We start from the raw sequence: 11847 nt of genomic DNA, 5'->3' as shown, positions 1-11847 counted from the left end.
CCCCTATCTTATCTTATCCAGTGTATATAAGACATTCTTCATTAAAAATAATGAATTGTTGACAGTCCATGCAAATGCCTGAAGTGGCAAAGGACGCAAAGGATGTGCAAAATCCAAGAGACTATTACTCATTTGATCATGGTGAAGTCACATGTCCAGCAATGTTGTATGAACAGAAATATCCATACACCTTGCCCATCAGATGGGCAGAGGAGAATGGCCTAAATATCGCCCAGAGTGCAAATTTTTATATGGGACCAAATTCAGTAATCAATACACACACCTAGTGCCCGTTTTCACACTTTCAAATTGCACAATTCGTTCTGCAGAAGAATGACAGCACATTGCAAGTGTGCGACCAACATTTCAAACATTGACCAAACCAAAAATAAATCATCGAATCATGAACAACTAACAAGTCGATTTAGAAAACTTCCCATTGAGCAACAACAAATTCTGGAATCGACACCTGAATGGTAAGCAGATAACTGACAAATTCTGGAAACTAACCTTTAGATGCTGCTCAGGTACACTAAGACACCGACCTTACGCCCCTGACCAAAGAAAATACCAGAACAACATCAGCATGCACCACAAGGAATGGCATCAAGAGTACCAAGCATGCGACCGGACAAGACAAATGGAAAATCATACTTAAACCAAACTCACAATGGCCTCTATCGGCAGGTTGGAGATGAACTTGGCGTGGACTATGTTGATGTTGCCATGGGGGCAGGAGACCTTGCCCCAGATGCAGAGGTAGTGCGGGCCGTTGCTCTAGTTCTTGGCCTGCTAAACGTATGCCATCCTCTTGCGGCCGTATCACGCCACGTCCTCTGTGGTGTTTACCAGTGTATTGGATCTTCCACATCTTCTGCCCTGCCAATACATATGTGCACATCATTAAAATTACAGTGAACACTAATTTCTAATTTCTTCCTGCTACGTGTGGCCATCTGAAATTACAAAAAACAATATAGCTTCTATATGTACAATATAAATAAAAATGCACCCAATAACACAACACTGAACTGAAATATCAGGTTTTTTCAGTGAACACTAATTTCTTCCTTGTAAGTATGGCTACTTAAAATTACAGAAAACAATAAACTTCTATGTGTACACATGAATGGAAATAAACCCACTAACACAACACTGAACTGGAATATCAGGTTTTTTCATCTTTCGTGAGTACCAAGCTTCTCCAAGTAAAACAAAATTTCAGTGGTACTGCATAGCATCAGAAGGCGGCAACATGAGCGAGGACAATCAAGCAGAAAACTGGATGGAACAGAGAGGAGATCATCAACCAGAAACCCGTTTCAGATTATCTTCGTTGTTACAGATAAAATAAAAGATAAGAGAGATGGATTGTCAGGGTTCCAGCCATGAATATATAGTACCACTCGACATAGGAAAGGATTCAGAAACCACGAGAAGGACCTGCACCAACTTGGACCTCCACATCCACGGAGGATTCAGAAACCACGCGAAGAAGAACCAACATATATTGCCAGTAGGCATAGGAAAGGATTGCCACATTACCAGCCATGAATACGCCATGATTGTCCGCTCCAAGAGTGAGCGGAGCAGTTTCTAGCACACGAGGCGTCGACCATTATTGCCGCATGACGCGCCTCTGCTGATCCCCTCGCGCATGTCGCCTCGGCTTGATTCCCTCGGGCGACCCGCATCCCGCGATTCTGCTCGATCCAGAATCCCGCACCTCCGCTCAATCCCGGCGCGAGCCTGGGCCCTGGCCTTGGCTCGATCTCGCCTCGCATCGGGGCTGGATGAACGCAGACCGGTCGCTCCTTTGTGCGTGTGTCACTGGATCCCCTTGGAGGTATTTTTTTTCACAAGCGCAGCACCCTTGGTTCGTTAGTTATATGGGCCGGCAGCTGGCAGAAAAGGCCCAGTTTACCGCAATGCTTCGTTTCGGCCTGTGGAGCAGTAGCCCATAGGACAGATGGGCCAGTAGTTAACAAATGCGAAACAGATTATTGTAGACACCAGATCGGACGGCCAAAAACGTCCAGATCGTCGAAACGGACGGCCAAAAACGCAAATCGCTGTGAGGGCAGGGATTAGGTGCGGTTATACTGTCCTTAATGTCTTCATGTTTCAAACAGTGGCGCATCTTGAAAGAAAATGAAGGGAGGCTCAAAGTTAACAGTGTGAAGAACAAGTCACTAACTCTTAGCTTTTTAATTTGAATAAGCTTAAATTTTGACGAGTTTCGGCTGAATACTAGTAAAAAAACAATTATTGGAGGGGGGGTGCTCGAGCATGTTGAAGCACCCCCCCCCCCTAGATTCGTCACTGTCTCAAATGATCAAATCCTTCTACTCTGCACAAACTTAACAATATTCGTTGATTTATCTTCGATGTCCATCGGTTATATGGTGTGCTCAGAATGCTCGCCCTCGGGTGTTTTATGTGTTTTTGTTTGTGCGCTCTCGTATGTGCATCGTCATTGAATCCCCCACAAAAGATATTACAGTAAATAATCACTTATAGTTATAGGGCAACCTTTTACTCTATTAATAGCTTTGGAGTGTGGCCCGTTTTATTTAAATGATTTTCACCCGTGAATTTCCTTCTTCTTTTCCCTGGCAGCATGGAAAATAACCATGTACAGTTTTGTAAAAGCCCAGCAGGACGGACGGATCGACATCGGATAGCTTATCGCCTTGTCATTTGGTAGAAGTTTTTTACATAGAGAGAGGGTCTTCCCTCCTACTCCCACCGTTTTTATTTACTTGGGGTACTAGATTTGGTCAAAGTCAAGCTTTGTAAACTCTGAAAAGTTTATAGACAAAAATATTAGGCCTTTTTTGGTTTTTAGGATTTTTATAGGAATATCTATAGGATAGGATTTGCAAAGGAAAAATTCCTTTGAAGCCCTTTGGTTTGTAGGAATGGGTTCCTATTCCTATGTAGGATAGGAATCAATCCTTTATATTTTGGAGGAAAAAAAGCATTAGCCTAGACTCAATGGAAAAAATCATATCCTATGCACCAAATGACATCTCTTTCTCTATAGAAATTGACATGGATGTCATCTCATTTCCTTTGATTTTCCTATTCCTATAAAATTCCTATCCTATGAACCAAAGAAGGCCTTAACATATACAATAACACATCAATTCCATTAGATTTATTATTTAATATATTTTCACATTATATAGATTTATTATGGTAAATGTTTATGTTGTTTACTATAAACTTGGTCAAACTTTAGAAAGTTTGACTTCATTTAATAGAAACCACAGTCTTACAAATTACTGAAGGAAAGAGAAAACTAACCATATGATAATCTAAACCCCCTAATCATAACAGACTAATTAGAGTCTTATCACTAGAAGTTAAAGCTAAAAATTAACAAACAAATAAAATAGTGGCTGCAGTTTAGTGGTGAGAATTCCACGTTGTGGCCGTGAAGACCAGGCTCGAATCCCAGCAGCCACATCTTGTTTTTATTTAGTTTCAATAATTACAGGAACTACTGGCAGGTTAGTATTTTGTCTGATTTATAAACGCTACTTGTCCTACTGCATGCATGAAAGCACAAACGCATCATTCTACTTGCCACGTCCAGTTCTTTTTTTTTTTTTGCATCTTGTCTGAAGGATATTTTTCTCTCTCTGATCAGGTCAGTGATTCGGCGAACATTGCCGGTTACAACAGATCAAACAAAAGCAAATATATTTTGCAGGCACATCTGGTGTATACAGTACCAGTAGTTAGCATATGCTTCCAAGTTCCACACTATATTTTCTGATATTGTTATCCATGGATCTGACATAAAGCGCGGAAAGAATAAGAAAAGGAGAGTGGGAGAGGCCTTTAGGATCTGCATCTTTTTCATGTTTGTGCCAACGAAGCAGGGGGGAAAAGGGACCATGCAAAAATAAATATGTTTTGTTGATTGAAAAATAAACAAATAGTGCATTTTTAATTACTCTATAATGTGTACGGTGCATGCATGCAAAAGCAGGGTCCCTGCTTTAGGAGTCCGGACAGAGTGTCTAGATGCAATTCTTGCTGTATCGCATTTAAAGCTTAGCCTCCACAATATCTAATAACCGATTAGTTTTGACACGTAGCAACGTAGTACGAGTTCCGTCCTTGTGTAATGCTAGGTTGCCACTAATATAGGTTGCATCTACTAACTCATGAACTTGTTATGTTGCCTTCGAGCTGGTCAGATAATCGTAGCAAAATTTATCCTTTCCTGCGAAAAAATGTCGCGTACCAGTGTGTCTCGGATGAGCCAAAATGGTCCCGTGTGGCATGCAGCAAATAAAAATTTAACAGCATGTTAGGACTTCATGTGAGTTTTCCGTGGCCGTAAGTTTTTGTGTGTAGACGAGGCAAAAATATATCCTTTGGTTTTTAATTAAGGAGATTGGGCATAAAACCTCGTATACATTACTATTTTCAGCTGTTCAGCCATTTTGTTCTGAGCAACCCTTCTGGAGTGTGGTTGACCAATGCATGATTATTAGCTCTAGAAGGTACAATTTTCATGATGAAGGTCGTCTTCTCCGGCCTCGCATTAGTTAGTGTGGGAACGGAACAAAAGTTAATACGCCAAGGAAATTTACATGATTTGATACATGTATGTAGGCTTAATTTGTGCCGTGCTTCGCTAGATGCTGTACGTGTCAAGCACCCACGCAAATTAGCGTACGCGCGCACGTAGTGGGTGCCCCGCGGCCGTGAGTAAGTGCAAATGATGACTCCATGTGATACATGCATGCATGCATGCTTGTCGTGGTGCGGCATATGCGAGCATGTGGCTGACTCTGCAACACACCCATACAGTACTGTACAACGTTTGAATACGACTTCCACCTAAAAATAATGATAATAATATTGGTCTGCATACGACTTGAAGCCAGTTTGTTGATACCCTACCAACTTAACTTTCAGATGAGCCGTGTGTACCAGTGTACCATAAACATGTACTTCCTCTGTAAATTAATATAAGAGTGTTTAGATTAATAAAGTAGTAATTTAAATGTTCTTATATTAGTTTACATAGGAAGTAGGATGTAACGATCGAGCAACTAGAACATGGGTTTGTGAGTGACACGGCAATCATCAGAAGGAGCAGTCCTTGTATATATGCACATACTTGATAGTTAGGGCATCTCCAGCCGCGCCCCCTAGGAAGGCCTCCTCAGGTGATTTTTTCATGCCGGCGTTAAGTAAACAGCCCAGTCGCATTTCCAGGAGCCCGATTTTCGTCGACCTGGGCCGAAAACAGCGCCGGCGGACCCAGGTCGAACCCGGCGTGCTGGGGGCGCCCGGGGGCGCCGGGGCGAACTGTTTTGGCGCGAAACAGCCGCAGGCCCGCCGCGTCAGCGACACGGCGCCTCGTCTTCCCCCAACGGCCTCGGTTCCCGCGGTGAATCAATGCCAAGGCTGCCGGCGGTTAGCCTTACCATTGATTCCTCACGGACGGCGCGTCACGGGACGGCGCGCCGACGCCTCCCCTCTCTCGCACGCGTACACACGGATGCGGCGCGGTTATATAGCCGGTGGCCTGCACTCGCCTGTGCCCACACCAGCCCCGCCCCTCGCCGCCGCCCAGCTCCTCCCTCTCCCTACCTCTCCCGAGCGCCGTCGCCCAGCCCCTCCCTCTATCTCTCTACCTCTCCCGAGCCCGTCGCCATGGCGGAACGCTACCCTGGAGACGAGGCGGCGGCCAACGGCTTCGGCCGCCGTTCGCTCCGCGAACAGGAGTCCTGGCTCCTGTTCCAGGCGAACATCCCGGCGCCGCCGGACATGTGCGCCGGGCCGACGGGGTGGAGGCTCAGCGCCGGGGGAGTACCCATTCCCCCGTTGCCCGACGCCGTGGCGAAGCCGACGTACTTCGCCGAGGAAGTCGAAGTCGTGCGCGCCTCCCTCACCGACGCCCAACTCTCCCTTCCCTAGTACGCCGCCGACAACCACGCGGCTTGGGCGGCGTATTTCGAGCGCCGCCAGCAGCAGCGCTTGGCGTCCATCAACGGCGCGCCGGTGGTTGGCGGCCGGTAGAACAGCGAGGGGCGCCACCTGTGGTGGGGCGTCCCTGGCCGCACACTCGAGGGCGTGCTTACGTACCTCGAGGGCGGCAACGACCCGCCGTTGGCGTACCCAGCGAGGGCGGCCGCCCCGGTGCAGCACCGACGCGCCGGGCCATGGGCGCCAAGGAGGTTCGGGTCCTCCTCCTCTTCTTCCTCCTCCCGATCTTCATCGCACTCCTCCGGCACTCCGGCCCTGCTCGGCGTCAAGGCCGAGCCCGCGGCGGAGACGCCGCTCGGCCGGCGCACCCGCAGCGCCGGCATCGTCATCAACGAGGGCGGCCGGTGCGCCTCCTCGTCGGCTCCTCCTCCGCGCTTCGTCAAGCCAAAGACGGAGCCGGGGCTCGCGCCGGTGAAGAAGGAGCCGGCCGCGCCGGTGACGACGGAGCTCGACGACGACGAAGTGGCCCTGAAATGGGCGCAGGGAGTCCATAGCGATGGAGAAGGAGCGCCTGGAGAAGGCGAAGGAGCGCCAGCGCGCCGCCCTGCTTCGCTTCGCTGAACGTCGACGCGGCCGCGACGAAGGCGGAGTCGTCGTCATCTGCGACAACGACGATGCGCCGCCACCAGTCCGTCATGGCGACCCCGGGCAGGGGTCCAGCAGGGGCGCCCACGTCAAGGAGGAGAAGGCCGCCGCCGACGATGGCAGCGACGGCGGCGACTTCAGCCAGTTTTTCCTTTAGATTAGTTTATATATATGTGCTATGTAATGAAAATCCGCAAACTTCGCCGAAATGTGCCGAAATTTATTATGTTTGGCCGAATTTTATCGTGTTTAAGCCGAACTTCGCCGAACTTTTTTTATTTTAAAACGTGCCTTGGGCAGCCCTGGGGCCGGCGGCTGGGGACCAACTCGCCCCCAGGCCCAATTTTTACGCCGGCTCACCCCAGGCGGTGATTTTAGGCGCTCCCTGAAGGGCTAACGGCTGGAGATGCCCTTACAGTCAGTACAACCAAGGCAGCTGCTACTGACTATTGCACACATACGTACAAATCGAGCTAGCTAGAAGTTTGGGCAATCTAATCCGGAGGGAAGAACATGGGTTAACTTGGCGACGTGCCAATCATGAGAAGGAGCAAGGAGCAGTACTTGTACTTGACACTCACGGCTAGTATAACTAGGCACCCGGAAAGGGCCGATGCCGATGCCGATGCGTGGTGCAGGCACCCGGCCGGCCGGTCACCCATGTACATACAGTATACTACCGGTATCCTACACTGTACGTGTCTATAGTAAGAGTAGGACGGTCATCTCCCTCTCGAACGCCTTGTTTACGCACATGCACTGTGATCGTGATCTCGAGAGCAGATGGGACGCCGGACGCACGGATTTGGGTTGGAGCAGTTGATGAGTCACACTGGACGCCGTGATCGTCGCCCCCGCCGCGGAGAATCCCCGCATGTGCGACGACCCCGCGCCGTGACACGTACGTACCCGCCGGTCGACCGAGGCCGGTGAGACGTCGTGCGCACGAGCAGTCTCACGGCTGGTGTCGCTGGCTGGATGCGGCGCAAAATTTTAATCGAGACACAGATCGTTTAGCTAGCTAGCTGCGGATATGGTGGAATCATGAGCTGACCAGAACTAGCCTCAAAATGCAGTGTAGTTAGGTTCGGATACAATCCACCGTGGGCGGAAGCGCCCTGCTGGATGATGCTGCTGCCGATCTGGGAGCCGTTACGTGCTACGTGCCGATCGCCAGTTTGCATCCAGGGAAGATGATGGTCCGTGAGCTTCAGCGGACTTGGCGACTCAACTCACCTGGCTACCCTGCAGGGAGGTTTGTCGTCTGACACGCCTGTTCTTTTGTTCTGTTTTTACTACTCGATCGCCATGCACGCGCGCGAAGTAGGGGGGAGACAGGGAGCCGCGTAACCTTGAGAATCGTCAGGCCAAATGTCTGACAGAAAAACGTCCAAGATTGGGCCGGGAATGACCAAAATCTTCATGCAGAGTAGACGCAAGTAAAAAAAAAACAGACCAACTACTCCACATGACTCTTGTCGGGCAAACAGTTACTACGTGGCGCCGCCGCTCTTAAGGGGTGTTTGTTTCCAGGGACTTTTTGGTGTAGGGACTAGAAAAAATCCCTAGCAAACCAAATAGGATATGACTTTTTTAGAACTTTTTGCTAAAAGTCCTTAGAAACATCTTTTTAAGAGTCTTTTTTAAAAAATCTCAGGGACGAGAAAAGGTCTTAGGACTAGAGAACCAAGCACCACCTTGTGGATCGGCCGATAAGAATATAAGATGGCCGGTCTGTGGATCTGAACCGTATTCGGTCGGTCAAGTCACCTGGTCGCCCTACAGGAGAAGAGGTTCAGATTCTGGCATACGTGCAGGATCGTCGTTGCATGCATGCATGTCCTGCTTTACTCGCCATAAGCATGTGCACGGTTTCCTAATCAGCAGGTAATCTGTGGTTTGGATTGCACGCATGACACTGCCGAAAAACACCAGTCCACCTGTCCGCTGCTCGCCGCCGGCAACGCGCCGCGGCCGCACAATCTTTTGGATGACACCTCGACTAAGGCAAACCGAGCGTATGATTTTGGATGATACCGTAGAGAATTTCGTTTTTGTGTATGATTTCTGATTTCATTAATGAAAGCAATGTCTTCATCATCTTACTAAGCTTCGGCTAATGATTCATTTTCGCAAAAAAAAGGGCAATGACCAATGGATGTCTTCGTCATACTAAGATTAGGCTAACGACCTATGTCTCAGCTTACTAAGATTTTTTTTTTTAGGGTCAGCTTGCTAAGCTTAGGCCAATGATTATTTTTTGCAAAAGAAGTTAATGATTAACGGCCAAGATACGTTTTGCCACATCGACATGACGAAGAAATGAATGAATCACAAACGAAACGAGGACCAATTGCATGTATGACAAGAACAATCAATCAATCTTTATTAATTAGTTTACTCGTATGCCTCGGCAAGGAGTTGCACAGACGAGTAGAATAGTTACTGAGAAAACAATTTCAAAAAATTGTCGCCTTCTTCAATCAGTTACTAGTACCATCACCATCAACCCGGCTCCAGTACATGTTTGTCCGATCGCCGGCATTACGCAGCGCAGATGAGCACGCAGGCCCTTCTGATCAGCGTTTCGGCGCCTGCTGTGCGGAGTGTACGCGTCCGGGGGACCGTGTCTGTCACCGGCTGCTGCCGCTGTGCATGGCAGAAATTGGGTGCTCCGTCGCCCGATCGTTCGGTGCCGCGGCGCGCGCGCTCACGGGAAGGCCATCCCCTGCAGCAGCGGCCGCGTGTCGCCGCGGCGGCGGCAGAAGGAGGAGCGGCGCGGCTCCTCGGAGCCGGACAAGGAAGAGACGCGGCGGAGGACGTCGCGGAGGCGGTCCTTGTCGCAGGGGAGCGCGACGGGGCCGGAGGCGCCGGACGGGAAGCCGTACTCCTCCTCCGCCTGCCGGAGCAGCTCCAGGAACGCCGGGTGGCTCAGGTGCGCCAGCCGCACCATGAACCGCACGCCGTCCGCACACACCGCCACGTGCCCCGCGGGAACCGGGGCGGACGCGGAGCGGCGGGCCCGCCACCGGCGCACGGCGCGGTGCAGCCAGGCTACCGACGGGATCGTGATGAGGTTGCACATGCTGCGTTGCGTTGCCTGGCCCTGCCTCCGACGAGCGACCGGAGGACTCGTTGGCTCGCTTGCTGCTGCTGCTAGTTGGGACTTGGCAGGCTTGGTAGCGAGCTGCGCGGTGTGGGTGGTGGAGTGGAAGAGCGGGACGGGGAGGGGATATATATAGCGCTGGCGGGGATAGTAGTTTTTGTGTCGCTGCGCGCGACACGACACCGGGACGAGATCGGCCTCCAGTTCCAACCTGGGGCAGTCCGTGCAGCCCAACCCAGCGCACCGCAGCTTGCACGCGCCGACTCCTGCCCTCGATCAGGCACGACATTAGTATCTCTTAGGCTTTGTACAACGAGGGATGCTTAGGGAGATGCTTAGAAAAATAAATCAGGTTTTTTAAAGCACCGATGCCTATTTTTATAAGAGACGCTTAGTGAAGCATCTATCCTGTACAAATAAGCACCGATGCTTAAAAAAAATTCTAGTTTTATTTCTCTAAGCATCTTTCATTGTATAAGGCCTTAGCACACCCAGCACAGAAGGCTCCCCTTAATTAATTCCTGGGATTACTCAGGCATGTTGAGTTCGTTCCTGAACGATTGATTTGTATATGTTGCACATCGAAATGGAGCACGTGGTACCTGTGCCATGCGAGGCTACACATGGTTTTCGCTACCGAAACTACAAGATTTTCCTTCCTTGGCATAGTATATATTCATAAGGGCATCTTCAACGCGGGCTCTCAAACCACCCGCAATCATAAGGGCTTAGTATATATTCCTTGGCTTAGTATATATTCATAAGGACGTGTTTTATCATCCATCGCGGGCCTGCGTCGGTACATTTAACGGTCCAGACGTATTTTTTCCTGTAAATCGGAAACAAACTGAGGGGGGGGGGGGGTGGAGGGGGTCCGTGTCTGACTAACCTGGCCCGAATCTAATTAACCTGGACCCCCAAAACCCCTTCACCGTGGGCGTTCACTCCGGAAGCCAGCTGCTCGGATTCCTGTTGGCCCAGAGCGGACGCGACCGTCACTAGAGCTGGCATTGAAGCGGCTCGCCAGCCGAGAGCACCGACCGTTCATCGCCCGCTGCACAGGCCTTCTCTCTGCATTAAAACAACATATGTATGTTCATCTATCTCCATTAAACGGTGTGTGTGCCGAGGAACCTGGCGCTCCGAGCGCACACATCTGTTCCTATGCCGGCGAGCATTAAACACCTCTCTAGTTAGCTCCTCGCATCCGCCTGCTATACAAACATGTCCAGGGCCGGGCAAGAACTACACCTCAGCTCCTCTTTCCACTTCCTCCTTGTACAACACCCACCATGGCCTTCGACGAATAGAAGAAGGAGTTCTCTGACATTGCAGCTGCCTGGGTTGCCTGACGAGCCAACCAGATACAGGTGGGCTTGCCAGCAAACCCTCTGAATCCGGTGTCACCACCATTGCCATCGCCACCCCCTCCTCGCCAGTCCAGGCTAGACAACACCGTCTCCAAGCAAACCGATGCGAGCAATTGGCGGCAAAGCGTCAAGCAGACAGGGAAAGAAGCCATGTCGGCGGAGGCCGGCACGTGTGTGGCCGCCGTTAACAACGAAGCAACGTAGATCATGGGAGGCCTCTGCTGCTTGGGTCCCATGAAGGCCATTGTCACAGCATCGCCGGGTTACATAGCCGATGTCTTTCGTAGTGAGCGGGGGCGAATACCACGGCGACCGTCATCCCCCGTAATGTGGTGGGCGGTAGAGATAGTGGTGACTGTAGCGGCTGAGTTCTTAGAGGTATAACTTAACGCAATTTGTTTTTAGGTACATGTCAACACAAGTGGCAGTATAATTCCCCTTGTAAGATTTAAGATCGTAGCATTTCATTGTAAACCGAATTGATATATCTAATATATAGGTACTGCAAACTAAACAAGTGAGTTGAATCATCCATACACAAAAGAAAAACATCAAAGACGAGATTCGACCAGTATTATACATTTCAAATTGTTGTACAAGAACATTTATGGACAAGAAATATACAAAAACAACTTACTTTTTTTTACAAAAACCTTCAAATAGAAAAGTCCACTAATGTTGCTGATACCCTTGATGTACTTCAGGAGATGCAAAGAATAACAAATTTATTGTTTATTAGGCTACCCCTGGTGACCCACAAGAATAGGTATA

The 11847-nt window shown here is 49.7% G+C and overlaps 1 protein-coding gene and 1 pseudogene across 1 annotated transcript; both read right to left on the bottom strand.

Annotated features, from left to right (window-relative positions):
* Window positions 1–512: 512 nt before the first annotated feature.
* Window positions 513–6652, bottom strand: LOC147987012 (large ribosomal subunit protein eL33w pseudogene; annotated as a pseudogene).
* A 2310-nt stretch (window positions 6653–8962) lies between these two features.
* LOC125534293 (indole-3-acetic acid-induced protein ARG7-like) lies at window positions 8963–9795 on the bottom strand. Its single transcript, XM_048697551.2, has one exon. The coding sequence runs from the start codon at window positions 9683–9685 to the stop codon at window positions 9311–9313; it is 375 nt and encodes a 124-aa protein (XP_048553508.1). The 5' UTR covers window positions 9686–9795; the 3' UTR covers window positions 8963–9310.
* Window positions 9796–11847: the final 2052 nt, after the last annotated feature.

The sequence above is a fragment of the Triticum urartu genome, chromosome 2A (assembly GCF_056163025.1).
Source record: "Triticum urartu cultivar PI428250 chromosome 2A, HENAU_Tu73, whole genome shotgun sequence".
Classification (NCBI taxonomy): Eukaryota; Viridiplantae; Streptophyta; class Magnoliopsida; order Poales; family Poaceae; genus Triticum; species Triticum urartu.
The sequence above is the reverse complement of the archived record's forward strand: the minus strand, read 5'-3'. Positions and strand labels throughout refer to the sequence as shown.

What these genes read in the sequence shown, in the direction of transcription:
- LOC125534293 (XM_048697551.2), bottom strand. Translation starts at nt 9,685, where the DNA reads ATGTGCAACCTCATCACGATCCCGTCGGTAGCCTGGCTGCACCGCGCC.